The following is a 20,514-nucleotide window of genomic DNA, read 5'->3' as shown; positions in this document are numbered from 1 at the left end:
TTTCTCTCACCTCCCAACTTGACCCCACCCCCTCCCCCTACCCATCACCTAGTCCTATTTCTCCTTGCAGCACACTGGTCTATTCTGTTAACACTCCAATACATCTGCATAGGAGCTTTGAGACACTATAGCTTTGCTGCTTGGAAGACAAGCCCTACGTTTTGACTATGTGCCAGGCGTGATAATTGATCAAATCTTGCTGCAGCCCTGGGGTGGGTGATACCCTCCCCAATTTACAGACAAGGGACTGAGATGCTGAGAGGAGGTCTGCTTGCCAGTCCTTGACTAGATACTGTCTGCTGTGACCTGCCACCTCCAGCTGACAGAGGATTTTTAGGACCAAGAAACCACCAATTTCCTTCTTTTCCTTTTGATACTTTTTCCTCTTTTTAAAAATAAAACTAACACAGTGTGGTAAGAAATATTTCAAATGATAAAGAGGTGCAAACAAAAGGCCACATATTGTGTGATTCCATTTACACAAAATGTCCAGAACAGGCAAATCCACAGAGAAAGAAAGTAGATTAGTGGTTGGGGGAGATTTGACTTAACCCTTTGACTACTTAATGGTTACTTAATGGATAGTTTCTATCTGGACTGATGAAAATGTTCGAAAATTAGATAGTGGTGATAGTTGTACAAATCTGTGAATATATTAAAACCCACTGAATTGTATACTTTAAAATAAAAGGGTGGACTGTTTTGTGTAGCTAAAGCTGTTATAAAAGAAAAAAAAGGGTGTAAAAAGAAAAGTGTAAGCCTGCCTCACCACCTCTGTGCATCAATTAGCAACAATTTTTTTCCTGAATAACTAAAACAGGTACACACCATGTACACAGATATTTAATTTACATACAGTGATCATGTTCTATGCACTGTCCTATACATTGCTTTTTCCCCTCTGAAAATTTATATCTGAAATCTTTTCATATCAGTAAATATTAATAGAAGAGCTTTGGTTTCCCATCTCACTGAGAATAAAATCCGAAGTCCTTTCTTTGGCTGACATGATCTTGCTGCCAAAGTCTGACAAAAATATTACAAGAAAGGAAAATTATAAGCCTATCTCACTCATGAACATAGATACAAAAATCTTAAATATTAGTAAAGTAATCCAGCAATATGTGAAAAGACAGTACACAATAGCCAAGCTGGATTCATTCCATTAAGTGGCAGTATTAACATTCAGAAACCTGAATTCACATTATTAACAGACAAGAAAAAGCAGGACTCGCCTGGTGGTACAGTGGATAAAAATCTGCCACCAATACCGATGACACGGGTTCGATACCTGGCCTGGGAAGATCCCACAGACAACGAAGCCCATGTACCACAACCACTGAGCCCAAGCTCTAGAGCCCATGAGCCACGACTGTTGAGTCCACATGCCGTAACTATGAAGCCTGAGCACTCTAGAGCCTGCGCTCTGTGACAAGAGCAGCCACTGGGCAAGGAGGAGCCCATGCACAGCTGGAGGGCAGCCTCCACTCCACAGCTAGAGAAAGTCCACACGCAGCGGCAAAGACCCGACAGAGGAAAGATAAACGATTTTTCAAAAAGGAGGAAAAGCATTATGATCATCTCATACAGAAAACTGTTGAATAAAATTCTACACATTCATGATGAAAACAGGGATAGATGGGACCTTCCTTACCCTGACAAAGGGAAGCCACAAAATCTATTAAAAATCAGTATAGTGGTGATCTCTGGATAAAGAGCATGTGAGGGGCTAATGTTCTATTTCTTGATTTGGTTGGCCCAGTGCAGTGACTTTGTGATAAGCTGTATTTAGATGCATTTGGATACTTTACAGTATGTGTATTATACTTAATTTTAAAAGGTTGTAAAAATTTTTTTTTAAAAACCAAGGAAAAAATGTGGTTCTTTCTGATGGTCTCAGAAGGGTAGAGGGTGTAACCAGGAGCTATGGGAGCTGACAAGGACAGGAGATGGAGATGCTGGAATGAGGAGGAATGGAGAAAAGAGGACACTGAATGGTTATACATGTGGATGTGGGTCCCAGACAGGATGGTGTCTCCGGTGGAGAGGAACCTGGTGAGTCAGGGGCCAAAGTTTTCCGTGAATGAGAGGCAGTAATCTCACAGGAGGTGGTGCGAACACAGGTGTACTAGCAGCAGAGATATATTAGGAAGCATAGAATTTAATATCTAGATGCCTCTCACAGAGCGCAGCCTTCTACAGTGAGACCACACTGTGTACCTATTCTCAGCCACTTTCACAATTGCTCTTATACCCAATAACAGTCTGAAATGTAGTTAATTTTTTGTGGTACTGTTCAGTTCAGTCGCTCAGTTGTGTCTGACTCTTTGCTACCCCATGAATCATAGCATGCCAGGCCTCCCTGTCTATCACCAACTCCTGGAGTTCACTCAAACTCACGTCCATCGAGTCAGTGATGCCATCCAGCCATCTCATCCTCTGCTGTCCCCTTCTCCTTCTGCCCCCAACCCCTCCCAGCATCAGGGTCTTTTCCAATGAGTCAACCCTTTGCATGAGGTGGCCACTATTGGGGAACCCTAGACTCAGAGCCAGGATGACCAGAGCCGCAACTCAGGATGCAGGGCTGCAGCAGAGCCCTGTCCAGATGTGCTTCCAAGACCAGTGTCCACCCGGGCATCTAGGCCAAATCACAGTTCCTCTGTTGATCATCAGTTAAGAGTAAAATAGGGATAATATCTTAAACCACAATCGGCAGAAGCCCTAAATGCAGTTTCACAACTTGATAAGGCAGTCAATAAAGCTTTCTTCTTCCTCCCACATCCCTCCACCAACATATTCATCAAGAGGTGGGAGAGAACTTCAAGCCTAGGAAACCCAGGATCACCAAGAGAGGCGGCAACCACCACTCCACTGAGAGAGGCTGGGTAGAGACTCGTTTCCCTGGCCAGGCTGGTACTGACCAGCGGCATTAATTGAGAAGGCTGGCTCTCATGATGCCCTTGTCTTAGGTCAGCTGTTCCCAAGTGCGGACCAGGGAGCTCCCAAGACCCTTTCTGGAGGTTCTCGGGGCCAAATCTGCCTCCCAACAATGCCAAACCAGCACTATCTCCCCGGCCTAATGCTCAGAGGCTATAGGACTCAAGATGACACCGCCACTCAAGTGCCAATGAACGTATGCATGGTCTCCAGGGCTTTAAAATGTTTCAACTCCTAATACTCAAATGTCCCTTATAATCAAACGTATATGGGGGTGTAAATTATAATTTTAAAGAGTGTAACGAGGTCCTAAGTAGGAGTGCCGGACTTGGAAAATTAAAAATACAGGCTGCCCACTTAAATTTGAATTCAGATAAACAACGAACATTGCATAGGATACATTGGCTTTAGTAAGTTACTAGCTGCTTATCTGGAATTTAGATTCACTTAGGCGTCCTGTATTTTATAAGTCAATCGTAGGCCTAAAAGGCCGAAAACCGCGTGAACCTCCCAGCAGTCCCGGTAATTCCGGGCAAGGCACTTCCGGTCAGGCGGGCGACCAGTGTGCGGCCCCGCCGATCACCGGAAGCCTCCGAAGGCCGAGGCAAGGGTGTCCTCCCAGGCCCCGCCCCGCCCCGCCCATCACCGGAAGCCCCCTAAGGACGAGGCAAGGGTGTCCTCCCAGGCCCCGCCCCGCCCCGCCCCGCCTCTTGGCGCCTCGGGCTGCCGAGCGTGGAGCTGACTGTGGAGCGGGCGGAACCGGCTTCCTGCCTCCAGGGGGCGGCGGCCGCGGCCCGGTCCCGGCTTGGGCAGCTCGGCGCCGCGCCCGCGCCGCTCTTCTGTCAGTGGGAGTGGCGGGCCGGCCCGCGGGCCGCCGAGGTCGGCGGTCGCCATTCCCGTGTCGCTGCGCCCGCGGGGGCCGCCCGAGCCGGCCACCATGCCGCTGGGCCTGAAGCCCACCTGCAGCGTCTGCAAGACCACGTCGTCCTCCATGTGGAAGAAGGGCCCGCAGGGGGAGATCCTCTGCCACCACTGCACAGGCCGGGGCGGCGCAGGCGGCGGGGGCTCCTGCCCGGGGGCGGCCGGCGGCACAGGGGGCGGCGGCGGCGGCACAGGGGGTGGCTTCGGCGCCGCGACCTTCGCCAGCACCTCGGCCGCCCCTCCGCAGAGCAACGGGGGCGGGGGCGGCAAGCAGGTGAGCCCCTGCGGCCCCTCCCGCGGGCGGAGGCCGACGCGGCGCGGGGCGGGCGGCGCCCTCCCGGCAAACTGGGCCGGGCCGCCCCCTCCCGCCCGCGACAGGAAGGTCGTCGTTGGTTTGACCCCTTCTCAGCCCCTTTTCTCATGAGAAGTTTAAAGTCTAGAGAAGCAAGAAGAGGAAAAACCCCTCAGAAATCCCTCCCCTGTGATACTTTTGGTAGCACCCGGACATCTGAGGGTACTTACGTACGTTAAGTACAGGGTCACGGCTACTGGGCCTCTTTCTCTGTTAATAAAGTTTTCTTTATCATAATGTCATGTTATTAAGATTATCAGGTCATTTTCAGTAGTAACATAAGTGTTCCACGGCAGGAGGTGGCATACCACACCCATTCTCTGGCTTAGGAGAGTTGAGTTTTTAAGGAATTTTGTGTTATAAACGCAACCGATGAATGGTCTTACCTTGGCGTAGAATCGTCTTACCTCTTGCTGCCCTTTGCCCTTTTACAAGTAGTTAACACGTTTTTTGGAGTCTCTGGAGATGTTTGCCTGTGGCTCTCCCTTTTTAAATTAAGCCAGTTCGTTTGATTATTACCCAGCATGAAAAGAAAAGTTGCACTCTTAATTTATTTGTAAATGTTCGTTTAAAGTGCATACTCTGGGATCCTTGTAAGATGGTTGTATCAGGACAGCAACCTTTCTACACTTTTTATTTCTCTTTTTTTTGTTCTTTGTTTATGTAACAGAGTAAGCAGGAAATTCACAGGAGGTCCGCTCGGCTCAGAAACACTAAATACAAATCTGCTCCAGCTGCTGAAAAGAAAGTTTCCACTAAAGGGAAAGGGAGAAGACATATTTTTAAATTAAAAAATGTAAGATGATTGTGGACAGTGTCTTGTACTGTAATTGTGGCATTGTGTGTAGTGTGACCAACCACCGCCTTCATCTCTCACCACTGAACTTGGACTCTGCGCTTGGCAGCTCTTCTGTAGCCTTCTGGGGACTGATCCAGGCTTTCAGAAAGGGAAGGAGCTCTTTTAGGAGCCTTACTGTTTTATAAAGTTAACGATATCCTCTTTTCCTTGTTTTAGTTTTTTATCCCCCCTGGGGAACATAAAACATGATTCTAAAAGAAACCTAAATCTTGAGCACATTTTATTGGGTTCTCTATGCAAAAGATGAGATGGAGTTACAGTTCTTGGTGTGGGCATGGCATTTTTTTTCTTTTCCATAAAGCTTTAAGTAAATAATAACACTGGAATTCATTCAGTTCCATATTTGCTTGTTATATGGCCCCCCAAAAATGTTTCTTACTGATTTACAGTGATCAACTTGATGAATATGAATCAAAAGTGTTACTAAATCTTCTTTATCTCTTCTTTTATAAGAAAGTAGATCGTTGAAAAGTTTGTGCTGGGGTAACTGAAAGCTTTTGATTTTGTAAATACAAGGGACAGTGGGCAAACACACTGGGCAAAGCATTCGATACTGTTTTTTGTTTTTTTTTTAAACCTCAATATGGTTCTCTGCTTTCAGACCAGAAATGCTTCACTCACCAGTAAAGGCATTTTCTGAAGCTGGGTGTATTCATTTAAAAACCTCAGAGAGGTCTTGCGTTATATCCTTGTGCAGATTGTGGATTCTTTTTCTTGAGATGTGCTAAGTCGCTTCAGTCGTGTCCGACTCGTATGCAGATTGAAAATGAAAGTCATGTAAACCCCTCCAGTATTTAAGCAAAGGTGAGGGGGAACCCAGGACACCAAGATCTGTAATTTTGACAATATCCAAAAGTGTTTTTATATGACCTTGCTGCTGCTGCTAAGTCGCTTTAGTCGTGTCCGACTCTGTGCAGCCCCCATAGATGGCAGCCCACCAGGCTCCCCCGTCCCTGGGATTCTCCAGGCAAGAACACTGGAGTGGGTTGCCATTTCCTTCTCCAATGCATGAAAGTGAAAGGTGAAAGTGAAGTCGCTCAGTCGTGTCTGACCCTCATCGACCCCATGGACTGCAGCCTTCCAGGCTCCTCCGTTCATGGGATTTTCCAGGCAAGAGTACTGGAGTGGGGTGCCATTGTTGCTTCTAATTTATTAGGATTTTAATAAATTTGTTTTCTAAAATGTGATTATTGACTAGACAAAATATGTGAATACTTGATTATAGTTTTCCTCTTATGTATGGTGGAATATGTTTTCTGAAAGTATTTTATATCGATTTCTCTGGCAACCGCTTTCTTCAAGGATGATATCAAGACATATTTGGGAAGGCCTAGTTACTGTGTTGTGGCATAAAAGTGTATTACAGCTTAAGGAATTTCGATGATGATTGGTGGCAAATTACTAGCAACTCCCAAGAAAGCCTCCTTTGGCCTTGGTTCAGACTTGTTAGAAAACTAGTTCTGATGATATTATCATAGCTATAGTTAAGTTGAGATGGAAAATGTCTTTGAAGAGACTTGTTTGTTATTTCCACCTCTGTCATGCTCAGGCCATTAAAGCCACAGATACTTTTTAAAACTAGATTGTTACGTGCAATAAAGCTCTGAGAAGGGTTCTGTTAGGTCTCAGCCACATAATCAGGAGCTTGTCCTTTGATTCTCAGCAATTTTTAAGCTAAAGGTAACGGAAATAACAGCAGAAATATTCAGACCATGCTTTGTTGCAATGTTCAGAAGATTTTTATTTTTTTTAACACTGCAGTTCTTGTCACCAAACAACTTTAGTATTTCTCAGATTACAGAACTCATATGTGGCTGGAAAAATGCCTATACACACCACACACACATACACATACACACTACACACACACCCACACACATACAATGAATGTGCTAATATTTTTACTTCTTTTTTTTCATAGCCCATCAAAGCTCCTGAGTCCGTTTCCACCATAATCACTGCAGAATCAATCTTCTACAAGGTGAGCATCAGAGTTATTGAAGGAAGATTTGAATGTATTGTGTTTTTGTTGTTGTTTAGTCACTTATCCAACTCTATTGTGACGACTGTAACCTGCCACGCTCTGCCCATGAGATTTCCGAGGCAAGAGTACTGGAGTGGTTTGCTATTTGCTCCTCTACTGGGTCTTCCCACCCGGGACTGAACCTCCATCTCTGGCAATGCAGGTGGATTCTTTACCCCTGAGCCACCTGGAAAGCATACTGCTACTGCTAAGTCACTTCAGTCGTGTCCGACTCTGTGCGACCCCATAGACGGCAGCCCACCAGGCTCCTCTGTCCTTGGGATTCTCCAGGCAAGAACACTGGAGTGGGTTGCCATTTCCTTCTCCAATGCATGCAAGTGAAAAGTGAAAGTGAAGTCGCTCAGTTGTGTCCTACTCTTAGCAACCCCATGGACTGCAGCCTACCAGGCTCCTCCATCCATGGGATTTTCCAGGCAAGAGTACTGGAGTGGGGTGCCATTGCCTTCTCTGCCTGGAAGGCATAATGTGGTACTAAAATATTGGGTTAGTCTAAAGGTCTTCGCTACTCTCTATAAGGTGCGACTGTGTTTTTTGTTCCTTTCTAAGCTCTTTTCCCCCATACATGGCTATTATGTAACATCCAGAGCTGAGTGGGGAGAAGAAGTTGCCTATGGAAATACTATATGAAGATCTTAAGTATTTTTTAATGTAGATTATGGGAATTGTTTTTAAAATCCAAATGTGTGGTGTCGAGCCAGGGCAACGAGCCATCCTAGTCAACCTGACAACACTGACGGCTAAGGAGGGAGAGGAGAGATTTGGACAAATAGAGGATGGAGCCTGACACAGAGATGGGAGTGGGCACAGAGGTTCAAAAATGCCTTCAAGAAGTGAGAGGAGAAGGGCAGTAGTGGGGACTGGCTGCTCCTGGAAGCCCATGGTGAGGGGGAGAGGTGAAGTTGTCTTGATAAAAGCACTGCTTTTCAGGACTGTACAGAGGTAGACTCCTGAGCTGGTGTAGGCGCCTCGGCTGCAGTGCCGCCTTAGGGAGCTTTTAGCAAGTCACTTAACTTTGTCCAGTGCAGTGGTTCTGGCAAAAAAAGTAGGGATTGTACTATTGTGATATAAAATTATTTTTGTAAACAAATGTTTTCTCCAGCTGCAAGTCATCATGTGTATGTGAAGTTTTTTTCATTCAAAATTGAAACAACTTTAGGTACTTCCCTGGGGGTTCATTGATTGAGAATCTGCCTTCCAGTGCAAGGGACTCAGGTTTGATCCCTGATCAGGGAAATAAGACCCCATACGCCTAGGGGCAGCTAAGCCAGTGAGCCACAGTTAGAGAGCCCATGTGCTGCAACTGCTGAGGCCACACACCACCATAAGAAGCCCTTTGGCTGCAACAAGAGAGCCTGTGCACCACAGCTGGAGAAAGCCCACAGGCCCCAGTGAGGAGTGCACAGCAGCCAAACCCCAGCACAGCCAAAGACAGAAGAAAGAAACAGCTTTGGAATTGGCATCAATCACAACCGTGTAAATGTCAACGCATCAGACCATCTCAGAGACCTTCTGTTGACCGCTTGGAAACTTTTCATACTAAGGAAGTTTCAGTTTGCACCTGTAGTGGTGTTCTGTTTTTTTAAATATAGGCTTATCTTCTGTTTCTCCCAGGGAGTCTATTACCAGATTGGAGATGTTGTTTCTGTAATTGATGAACAAGATGGAAAACCCTACTATGCTCAGATCAGAGGTTTTGTCCAGGACCAGTACTGTGAGAAGAGTGCAGCGCTGACGTGGCTCATCCCCACTCTCGCTAGCCCCAGGGACCAGTTCGACCCTGCGTCCTACATCGTGGGTGAGTTAGACAGGGACAGACAGGTTCTTGAACCTGTTTATTTTCCGTTATTACGGGAAACTGTATTCATCTGCTCGGGCCGCCAGGACAAAATACAATAAACTGAATGGGCTAAACAACAGAATTTTTCTGTCTCACAGTTCTGGAGGCTGCAAGTCCAGGATCGAGGTGCTGTCAGGGTCGGTTTCTGGTGCGAGCTTTCTTCCTGGCTTGTGGACAGCCACTTTTTTGGTTGTGTCCTCACACGAGCTTTCCTCTGTGTGCGTGCACTCCTAGCATCTCTTCCTCTTCTTATAAGGTCACCAATTCTATAGGATGAGCGCTGCATCCTTACAACTTCATTTACCCTTAATTACCTCTCTAAATGCCCTCTCTCCACATGTTACCACATTAGGGATTAGGATTCAACATATGAATTTGGGGGCATACAATTCAGTCCATAACAAAGAAGCATAAGTACAAAAAAGATAATTTTACAGAAAATATGAAATTTTATAAAGCTGGGGTTTGAGGCTATCAATTATTTTGAGTTATGGGGCAGCATGCACCTACTAAAAAGCTGTGTGGATAAGATTTTTCTGGGTGACCCAGGGTTAAACTCTATTAAAAGAATTTATTGCTCAAGAACTATATTATTTAGGTAACATACAAAAAGTTACTTAAAAATAATTTGTAGAGGAACTGTCATGGTTATGTTTTAACATCTTACACATTCTCAACATGTGTTCCTCTACGTATCACACACGTCATCCTGGACCATTTGTAACCTGTTATATTGTTGTTGGTGGTTGAAATGGCAGCCACTGTACTCATTGATTTCAAGGCTGACCAAAGAATTGATTCTTGATATAGACTCACAAGAAGTTGTTGATAAATAGAATTTTGAAAGTGTTTAGAGTTTTAAAATTACCCCCAAACTTTTCAGCCTTTCTGCAATGAGCATACATTACTTTTTCATTCTAAGAAAAAACACAAAAGGTATTTTTCCGAGAGAATGGAAGGACAAATAAAGTATCACGGTTATTCTCACCTGCGTGTCAAGTAATGACACATGGCCAAGTCTTCTGCTTGTAAGTACATAGAAGAATGAACTTTTATATACCTGTCCCATCAGATCCGATTGTCAGCAGAGGCAGCAATGTGCCTGAACCACCTCTTGGGCTTCTCTCTCACCTCCTCTTCCTAATGTTCTGAAGGAGACCATATATCATAAAGTTTCAGAGCCCAGACTCTGGAACTAGACTGTCTGGGTTCATAGGACCGCCACTTACTAGCTGTGTGATCTCAGGTAGTTTCCTCCATCTCTCTTTCCCTCATGTAAAATGGGAATAATCATAATACCAAACTCAGAGGGTTGCTGTGAGGATTCAAAGCATTGATGTATCTGTCAAGTATTTAGATCAGTGTTGACCTATAGTAGCACAGAAGGAAATGGCACCCCACTCCAGTACTCCTGCCTGGAAAATCCCATGGATGGAGGAACCTGGTGAGCTACAGCCCATGGGGTCGCTGAGAGTCTGACATGACTGAGAGACTTCACTTTCACTTTTCACTTTCATGCATTGGAGAAGGAAATGGCAATCCACTCCAGTATTCTTGCCTGGAGAATCCCAGGGACAGGGGAGCCTGGTGGCCTGCCGTCTGTGGGGTCACACAGAGTCGGACACGACTCAGGTGACTTAGCAGCAGCAGCATACATATAGTAGACATTATATAAGGCTAAATATCACTTTTAGAATCCTTTCTATATTGAGTTATATTTTGGAGAGAATGCTATCTTCCTTAAGCAGTTAAAAGCAGAAAAAAATGATAGGCAGTAACTTCAAAATAATATATATTTCAAGGACTAATGTCAGGTTAGCACCAGACCAGTTTCTCATAGTGTTTAGGAATTTTAATTTTTATGAAAATGATACATATCTTCAAAAATGTAAATGGTGGCTCCCTTCCAGGACCAGAGGAGGATCTTCCAAGGAAGATGGAATACTTGGAATTTGTCTGTCATGCACCTTCTGAATATTTCAAGTCACGTTCATCACCATTTCCCACAGTTCCCACCAGACCAGAGAAAGGCTATATATGGACTCATGTTGGACCTACTCCTGCAATAACTATAAAGGAAACAGTTGCCAACCATTTATAGTTTAAAAAGTAAACCTGGATTTCCAGTTCCCTTGTATCTGTACCACTGTAAGACATGCCACATGTTTCTTTAATGAAATTCTTGGATGGAAAAATGACTAAAGTAATCACTAGCTTGTTTATTACTAGTCACTTAGAAAATTAGGTAGAAAAGAATTAAATATATTTTGAAATGAAGTATTACATACACATTAAGTGTGTATATCCTCCCAGGCAAATACTGTCATTTCCAGGGAGACTATTAGGAACAGGTAGTGTCTATTTTTCTCCTTAATTTATTTCTAGAAACTCATAAAATGGATTGTATTTTTCTATAAGAATAAAATATTAATTTAGATATAAATTTCTAACCAAGGGCTAAATCAAGTAAAATGTAGCTGTGATCCACAATATCTCTCACAGTATCTCTTAAAAAAGCTTTATTTTATTATCTAGAAAATATATTAACAAACTATTGACTGCTTTATTAAGGAAAGTGACTGGTGGATGATTTTTATTAGCCCAGGCATTCTTCTGTAGTAGGGAGAAATTCAGAATCATTTGGTTGATTTTAATAGAGCTGCTCTTCACTGCTCTGACCTACCTTCTCAGTCGGAACGAGGCTTCATCGAAATGTTAGCCTTATAGTGTGGACAGTTAGCTTCACTGAACACACAGGAAATATGCTGTGTAGGCACCCCAGAGCAGTAGTTTCTTGACCGCACCTAGGACTAACATTGGGCAGCCATAAAAATGATTAACAGGTCATTAGCATTGATATCTTTTAGGATTTGAAATAGCTCAACTGGAATCCCATCACCTCCACTAGCTTTGTTCATAGTGATGCTTCCTAAGGCTCATTTGACTTCGCATTCCAGGATGTCTGGCTCTAGGTGAGTGATAACACCATCATAATTATCTGAGTCATGAAGATCTTTTTTGTATAGCTCTTCTGTGTATTCTTGCCACCTCTTCTTGATATCTTCTGCTTCTGTTTGGTCCATACCATTTCTGTCCTTTATTGTGCCCATCTTTGCATGAAAATTTCCCTTGGTATCTCTGATTTTCTTGAAGAGATCTCTAGTCTTTCCCATTCTATTGTTTTCCTCTATTTCTTTGCATTGGTCACTGAGGAAGGCTTTCTTATCTCTCCTTGCTATTCTTTGGAACTCTGCATTCAAATGGGTTTATCTTTCCTTTTCTCCTTTGCCTTTCACTTCTCTTCTTTTCATAGCTGTTTGTAAGGCCTCCTCAGACAGCCATTATGCCTTTTTGCATTTCTTTTTTTTTTTTTTTTTATTTTGCATTTCTTTTTCTTGAGGATGGTCTTGATCCCTTTCTCATGTACGTCACGAACCTCTGTCTATAGTTCTTCAGGCACTCTATTAGATCTAATCCCTTGAATCTATTTGTCACTTTCACTGTATAGTTGTAAGGTGTTTGATTTACGTCATACCTGAATAGTCTAGCAGTTTTCCCTAGTTTCTTCAATTTAAATCTGAATTTGGTATTAAGGAGTTCATGATCTGAGCAGCTCCTGGTCTTGTTTTTGCTGACTGTATAGAGCTGCTCCATCTTTGGCTGCAAAGAACATAATCAGTCTGATTTTTCAGTATTGACCATCTGGTGTTGTCCGTGTGTAGAGTCTTCTTTTGTGTTGTTGGAAGAGGCTGTTTGCTATGACCAGTGCCTTCTCTTGGCAAAACTCTGTTAGCCTTTGCCCTGCTTCATTCTGTACTTCAAGGCCAAATTTGCCCATTAACTCCAGGTATTTCTTGACTTCCTGCTTTTGCATTCCAGTCTCCTATAATGAAAAGATGTCTTTTGGGTGTTAGTTCTAGAAGGTCTTGTAGGTCTTCATAGAACTGTTCAACTTCAGCTTCTTCAGCAGTATTGGTTGGGGCATAGGCTTGTATTACTGTAATATTGAATGGTTTGCTTTGGAAACGAACAGAGATCATTCTGTCGTTTTTGAGATTGCATCCAAGTACTGCATTTCAGACTCTTGTTGACTATGATGGCTACTCCATTTCTTCTAAGGGATTCTTGCCCACAGTAGTAGACATAATGATCATCTGAGTTAAATTCACCATTTCCAGTCCATTTTAGTTTGCTGACATTCCTAAAATTTCGATGTTCACTCTTGCCATCCCTGTTTGACCACTTCCAATTTGCTTTGATTCATGGACCTAACATTCCAGGTTCCTATGCAGTATTGCTGTTTACAGCATCGGACCTTGCTTCTGTCACCAGTCATATCCACAGCTGGGTGGTGTTTTTGCTTTGGCTCCGTCTCTTCATTCTTTCTGGAGTTATTTCTCCACTGATCTCCAGTAGCATATTGGGCACCAACCAACCCAGGGAGTTCATCTTTCAGTGTCCTATCTTTTTGCCTTTTCATACTGTTCGTGAGGTTTTCAAGGCAAGAATACTGAAGTGGTTTGCCATTCCCTTCTCCAGTGGACCACGTTTTGTCAGAACCCTCGACCATGATCAGTAAATTTGGAAAACTCAGCAGTGGCCACAGGGCTGGAAAAGGTCAGTTTTCATTCCAAACCCAATAAAAGGAAATGCCAAAGAATACTCAAACTACCGTGCAATTGCACTCATCTCACATACTAGCAAAGTAATGCTCAAAATTCTCCAAGCCTAGCTTCAACAGTACATGAACCGTGAACTTCCACATGTTCAAGCTGGATTTAGAAAAGGTGGAGGAACCAGAGATCAAATTACCAACATCTGTTGGATCATCAAAAAAGCAAGAGAGTTCCAGAAAAACATCTACTTACTCTGTATTGACTCTGCCAAGGCCTTTGACTGTGTGGATCACAACAAACTGGAAAATTCTTCTAGAGATGGAAATACCAGACCACCTGACCTGCCTCTTGAGAAACCTATATGCAGGTCAGGAAGCAACAGTTAGAACTGGACATGAAACAACATACTGGTTCCAAATAGGAAAAGGAGTATGTCAAGGCTGTCTATTGTCACCCTGCTTATTTAACTTATATGCAGAGTACATCATGAGAAACGCTGGGCTGGAAGAAGCACAAGCTGGAATCAAGATTGCCTGGAGAAATATCAATATCCTCAGATATGCAGATGCCACCACCCTTATGGCAGAAAGTGAAGAAGAGCTAAAGAGCCTCTTGATGAAAGAGGAGAGTGAAAAAGTTGGCTTAAAGCTCAACATTCAGAAAACTAAGATCATGGTATCCGGTCCTATCACTTCATGGGAAATAGATGGGGAACCAATAAAAACAGTGACAGATTTTATTTTGGGGGGCTCCAAAATCACTGCAGATGGTGACTCAGCCATGAAATTAAAAGACGCTTGCTCCTTGGAATAAAAGTTATGAGCAACCTAGACAGCATATTAAAAAACATAGACATTATTTTGCCAACAAAGGTCCATCTAGTCAAAGCTATGGTTTTTCCAGTGGTCATGTATGGATGTGAGAGTTGGACTATAAAGAAAGCTGAGCGCAGAAGAATTGATGCTTTTGAACTGTGGTGTTGGAGAAGACTCTTGAGAGTCCCTTGGACTGCAGGGAGATCCAACCAGTCCGTCCTAAAGGAGATCAGTCCTGGGTATTCATTGGAAGGACTGATTGCTGAAGCTGAAACTCCAATACTTTGGCCACTTGATGCAAAGAACTGACTCATTTGAAAAGAGCCTGATGCTGGGAAAGATTGAAGGTGGGAAGACAATGGGATTCCAGAGGATGAGATGGTTGGATGGCATCACCGACTCAATGGACATGAGTTTGAGTAAACTCTGGGATTTGGTGGTGGACAGGGAGGTCTGGCGGAGAAGGCAATGGCACCCTACTCTAGTACTCTTGCCTAGAAAATCCCAGGACGGGGGAGCTTGGTGGGCTGCCGTCTGCAGTCGCACAGAGTCGGACACAACTGAAGTGACTTAGCAGCAGCAGCAGGGAGGTCTGGTGTGCTGCAGTCCATGTGGTCACAAAGAGTTGGACACGTTACAAAGAGTCAGACACGTTGCAAAGAGTCAGACTCGACTGAGCGACTGAGCATCGGTATCTGAAAACAAGTCCACCCCAAAGTTAAAGCCATCTGCTGTGGATTCATCATAACAGGCCTAAAACAGTGTTTGAGATTTAGAAGGTCAGGTACAGGAATTCTAGTCAGGATTCAGGGACAGATTTTACTTCAAGGGCAGGTCAGCTGCGTCAGGGAGCAACAGCTTCAAAGTGGGAGAAAGTGGGGCTTACATGTACTTGCCTCCTCTCCTCTTCTGAGCTGACCATTATTTCCCAACCCCAGGAAAATTTACCAGAATCTAATTTAATTACAGTGATTTTGAATTGTAGCAGTTTTAACTGTTACCATTTTTATACACAGTTATGGTTTATTAGTTGGACGAAAGTTATGATTTGTATATTGTAGATACATAGCTGTATGTTATAATCTCTTTTCACAAAAGTTGTAAAATTGATTGTAACTACCATTGTAAATAACTAAATGCTAGTATTCAGAGTTGTGGATTAAAATGTATTTTTCCCAGTATATTTACTTTGAATTTATCTCATTCATTTGTTTCATGTAAATAAGGGTTTTCCACCCCAAAATGGTGTAAGTAGAAGACACTAGTGTTGTAGTACTCGTGATTTGGTTGACAGATTTGTCATCAATATGTAATAGATATTAGGATACTCAAAGAATGACTGATCAATAAAATGAATACAAAGTAAGGTATTTATTAAATGAAATATTTTTAAACCAGTGAATAAACTGACCATTTGTTTATAAATTGGTGGATACTTGTGTAGTATCTTTTAGAATTAAGATTGAATTTTCATTTGCCTCCTTAGCAAACACCAGTGGCTCCTCTTACTCACAGTGTACATCTGTGTCTCTCACCCTATAATGGAAGGTCTGTGCCGATGTGGCCCGCAGACCGTGTCCCCAGCCCCGTCGCCGAGGGGCTGAGAGACGAATGCAGGCTCCGGTTTGTCCTTGCTCTCCTTCCACGCCCATCTTCCTCCAGGCTGCCTGCCCTGGTGATGTTAGAGCCCAGCCCCGACACAGAAGCAGAAGCCTTACACAGGCTGTCGAGCGGGCTCCAGTCGTTGTGTGAGGTAATACTTCTGCAGTAGGTTCTTACCTTCGTACGTGGCTCTGTAAATCCTGATGCAGTTACGGAGACAGTGAAGGATAAAGCAAAGAACTGCTGTTTTTCATTACAACTATTTAGAATTCCTGGCCTTTTTAAAAAAATAACTGTACATGTATTATTTTGGTAAATTTCTTTTAATTGAAAAGTAATGAAAGATGTCACAAAGGGAAAGGTGAACACATTGGGCTATTAACATTTTTAATTCCTAACAATGTGTATATAAAACTTAAAAAAAACTCTCTTTTTCTTTTTTCTTTCAAGAAGTGGGAATCATGAACCATTATTTCTCACTGAACATTACAGCCTGGCTTGAAGTAATTACTCAATTACAGGCAGCAGCTCCAGTCAGCCTCAGCTTCTAGTGACATCATCGCTATTTGGAATTCCTCTCACTTCTGTGTTCCACCTGTCGTGGAAGGGAGCAAGTTTGACAAAAACACCTGTACCTTCAGTACTTCTCACCCTGGATAGGAAAGGTGCAAGTTAAAAAGACCATCACTTTAAAGAACGAAGGTGCTGTTGGGGAAATAGTTTGAAAAAACTCTGAATTCAGACGTCTTCTCCAAAAAGGTAGTAGAGAAAGAAAACACTCTTGACTGAGGGTTAAATTAGAATGCGCTGCTCCATCACAGGCATTTGGCTAAGGTCGCAAAAACAGAGGTCACACAAAGACCCTTTTGTGCGGCCAGGCAGGTACAGTCACTGTATACATGTTCTCAGATAAACAGTAAGTGGTCCTCCGAGAACGGCACAGCAGCGTTGGTCACATGCGGCTCTTGCTAAATTTCCCTGGTGACTGGGGCGACCACCTCCGTTAGCTAATTGACTTTCTGAGGGGTGAAAGGGGCAAGCATGTCTGTGTGACAGGAAGACTTGAGCAGTTTGGGGCACGGAAGTGTGGCTCCTACTCTCCCCAGAAACTGGAGGATGGGGTGCCCTGGCCTGACAGTTACAGGTCAAAGGCATGGCTCCCAGGGCCCTGAGAGCGCAAACCTGACTAAGGCTTATTTAGTTTCTTAAAAATACATTTCAAAGAGTGTGAGAAAATACAAGTTTTCTCAGACCTAAAGGAAAATCCCTTGCCTTACTTTCAACAGAATTAAGCATCTTATTTTAAATTCCTGTTTGTCCTTAACAGTGCCCTAAATTTGGACGAGGGAGACGTGGGCAGCCTCGTGACTCGGGTCTCACAGTGGGGCTGCATTTAGGACATGATGGCGTCTGTCAGGGTTTCAAAATGGCGGCCACGTCAGGGCTGGGGAGAGGCCCAGGGCTGCGGCCCACCGTCCGCTCACCCGGGACCCTGGGGACCCTCACCAGACTTGGTAGTCCTCATGGTTGTGGCTTTATTAACAGGACTAAGAGGTTCTGAACTACAAAGGCCAACACCATCATCTCTCGCTGAAGGAAAATTCATTTTCTATCCGTTCTCCTCCATAGTCACTTGCCAGTACTTTTGTACTTAGCAAATTCACAAATATCACACTCGGATTATCCACGTTTTATATTTTAAGACTTATATGGATTTTGAGTATGTTTTTAGGTTCCTTGTCCTCCCCCGAATTTATACCAGTGAATCAGGAGCACATTACAATCCCCTGTGGAGGTTTAACAACTAAAAACAAAAAAATACAAAATGAAAAAGGAAACCCTGCTGGGAAGTTCTTGCAAGCAACTAAGTAAATCAGTGTCTGTGGGCGTGAGACTGGGACCCCGTTAGGTTGCAAAGAATCTAGTAAAATTTAAGAAAAGCCAAAAAAATGTTTACAGTTCCAGCGGTGAGAACCACTTCTCAGGCTAGTTCTCTCTGTATATAAAATGCAGCTGATAAAGACTTCAGTTTCTACATCTGCTTTGGGGTAATTGAGGAAGCTCATCAAAGGCCTGTTTATACCAGTTAGCTTTGTTAAAAGTAACTAGTCCCCTGTCAGGGAACCCGATATACACTGAGCACGCTATACTACACTGCAGCTCAGCTGTGGCTCGTTTACCTGACCCTAGAGCTCGGGGCTTGCTCGCCTCCTAATGAAGCCCCCTGACCAATCAGGCTGTTTCCACATAGCCTCTAAGGCTGATGAAGCTCCTGCCAGGCATTTGGGAGGAGGCTGTGCTGTTGGGAGGTCCTGTGCCTCCTGAATCCGTGGGTTGTTTTCCCTTGACCAAAGGACCCCCAAATCATTACTGAGTTGCTTGAGTTTTGTCAGTCGACAGTTTTGGTGAGGATACGGGTCCTGACAACTCATTGGAAAAGACCCTGATGTTGGGAAAGATCAAGGGCAGAAGGAGAAGGGGGTGTCAGAGGATGAGATGGCTCTATGGAATCCATGATGCAAAGAACATGAACCTGGGCAAACTCCAGGGTATGCTGAGGGACAGGGAGGCCTGGCTTGCTTCAGTCCATGGGGTGGCAAAGAGTCAGACACAACTGGGCGACTGAACAGCAACAACGTGGGTCCTGAAGATGGCTGCTGGGGATGCCAGGGGCTCCCAAACTGTGGCGAAGGGAGCCCAGAAGCCCCTGATTTCACTGCTTCTTTGCCACTCTCCAGGCTGCTCTTAGTTTGCCTTCTGAGCTCTTCAAGTTTGTCTGGATCCTTCCTGGAGGACAACTGGAGTGTGAGAAACTCCAGGTCTCGGGGGCAACAGCACTGGACTCTGCGGCCAGCCTGTTCCACAAGGTAAGCACTTTGGGGAGGCCCTGCCAGGTCCTTGCCCCTAGCCTTGCTCTGTGATTGGTTCTTTCTGGGGCACCTGAGGGGGCACCTGTGGGTCCCATCTGAGATGACCTTGGGTAACAAAGGCAGAAGGGATGCTCAGCCTGGGTGCCCCACTGGGAAGAGCCACCCGGCAAGACCTTGAGCCAGGTGGGGGTTCTGCAGGTCCCGGGTGCAGACGCTGTCCTGGTGGGCAGGAGAAGGTCTGGATTCCCGAGGAGCTGCCCTGGAGAGGACGGCTCTGGGGTGGCCGCAGCCCAGCCTGAGGCTCAGCTGAGTGGGGCACTCGGTGGTGGATGACTGCTTTCTCTTTGGTTGAGCCTGTGAGCAGAGGCCACGCTCGGGGCCGCGCCCGCCAGCCCCTTGGCTCCCTGCCCCCCTCCCCTCCCGCCCACAGGTGCCCACGGGTGCAGGCGAGCTGATGCACACACACACACAGGCGGGGGCTGCCCTCTCCTCACCCCTCTCCTGCCCCTTCTCCCCCCACAGCCAGCACGCTGGCCTTGCCATCAGTATCAGTGCCCGTAACTCTGAAGGACGGGTGCAGACTGGCCTGTCTTGGGTTCACGTGTGCTATCATTTGATGTATTCGGGCTAGTTTTTGTTTTTTACTGTATACTTAGAGTAATAAAGTCACACAGCAATTAAAAAAAAGACAGCCAGAAACACTAAGTCTGGTTGAATTGGCATCATTTCAACAAGGAATAGTAATGGGAACCCATCAACCTAAAGGAAGCAAGATGGCAACTGTGAGGAGACTCGCGAAGCCTCAAGGTAAGTCCAAAGTGTAAACTGTTGTGGGACTTGCGGAAGTAAGTGGAGATAAGTATCTGGTGGTTTCACCAGCTGGCACAATCTTGAGTAGATCGGCACAACTCAAAATATTTAAAGTCATTAATGTCCACCACTGTAAAAGAAATCTCAGAAAAAAACCACAGATCTGTTACTAGTGGAAAGTGTGAAGCCAGCACGGCAAAGTTGGCAGGCGGAGCTGGTAGAGCTCTGGCTGCCCAAGACCCCTGTGCTGTGGTAAGCTGGTCACGAATGGGCTGGACTGACGCCTGTCACCTGCCAGGCTCAAGAAATTTTCCATGGAACTAACAAGGTGCACTGTGGAACAACTCACGATTTGAGAGACCCAGTTCAGTTCAGTCGCTCAGTCGTGTCCGACTCTTTGCGACCCCATGAATCGAAGCACGCCAGGCCTCCCTGTCCATCACCAACTCCCGGAGTTCACTGAGACTCACGTCCATCGAGTCAGTGATGGCGTCCAGCCATCTCATCCTCTGTCGTCTCCTTCTCCTCCTGCCCCCAATCCCTCCCAGCATCAGGGTCTTTTCCAGTGAGTCAGCTCTTCACATGAAGTAGCCAAAGTACTGGAGTTTCAGCTTCAGAATCATTCCCTCCAAAGAAATCCCAGGGCTGATGTCCTTCAGAATGGACTGGTTGGATCTCCAGGTGTAGCTAAAGAAGTGGAGTCCTCAGTCTCAGAGAACTGAGCTCACCACCTCCCAGCACACCTGCCTGATCTCCCAAAGAACTGTGGCCCAGAGGCTGTAGGCACTTGAATGACAGTATCATACAGGACAGCCTAGAGCTGCACTGGCTGTCATGGGGAGCCTTCCTGC

The 20,514-nt window shown here is 44.9% G+C and overlaps 1 protein-coding gene and 1 long non-coding RNA gene across 3 annotated transcripts in view; both read left to right on the top strand.

Moving 5' to 3' along the window:
* The first annotated feature begins 3,668 nt into the window (after window positions 1-3,668).
* On the top strand, window positions 3,669-15,562 carry GATAD1 (GATA zinc finger domain containing 1). 2 transcript variants are annotated; one of them, XM_070369863.1, is made up of 5 exons: window positions 3,671-4,132; window positions 4,881-5,006; window positions 6,991-7,050; window positions 8,725-8,908; window positions 10,861-15,562. In XM_070369863.1, the coding sequence occupies exons 1-5, from the start codon at window positions 3,875-3,877 to the stop codon at window positions 11,049-11,051; spliced, it is 819 nt and encodes a 272-aa protein (XP_070225964.1). In that variant the 5' UTR covers window positions 3,671-3,874; the 3' UTR covers window positions 11,052-15,562. The 2 variants fall into 2 exon arrangements, with proteins under 2 accessions (XP_070225965.1, XP_070225964.1); XM_070369864.1 differs by lacking the exon at window positions 4,881-5,006 and having other exon boundaries at window positions 3,669-4,132.
* Window positions 15,563-18,647: 3,085 nt separating this feature from the next.
* The window catches only part of LOC138987648 (uncharacterized), a 42,975-nt gene continuing 41,108 nt past the window's right edge, over window positions 18,648-20,514 (top strand). The window contains exon 1 of the long non-coding RNA XR_011464043.1: window positions 18,648-19,660. This is a non-coding gene — a long non-coding RNA (uncharacterized lncRNA). The remainder of the gene's footprint in view (window positions 19,661-20,514) is intronic.

This window comes from Bos mutus, chromosome 4 (genome assembly GCF_027580195.1).
Source record: "Bos mutus isolate GX-2022 chromosome 4, NWIPB_WYAK_1.1, whole genome shotgun sequence".
Taxonomy (NCBI): Eukaryota; Metazoa; Chordata; class Mammalia; order Artiodactyla; family Bovidae; genus Bos; species Bos mutus.
The sequence above is the reverse complement of the archived record's forward strand: the minus strand, read 5'-3'. Positions and strand labels throughout refer to the sequence as shown.

Bases quoted from the DNA above. Each gene is read 5' to 3' on its own strand.
- GATAD1 (XM_070369863.1), top strand. From the start codon at position 3,875: ATGCCGCTGGGCCTGAAGCCCACCTGCAGCGTCTGCAAGACCACGTCG. The intron at 4,133-4,880 runs GTGAGCCCCTGC...TTTATGTAACAG, and splicing joins GGGGCGGGGGCGGCAAGCAG to AGTAAGCAGGAAATTCACAG. The intron at 8,909-10,860 runs GTGAGTTAGACA...GCTCCCTTCCAG, and splicing joins CCCTGCGTCCTACATCGTGG to GACCAGAGGAGGATCTTCCA.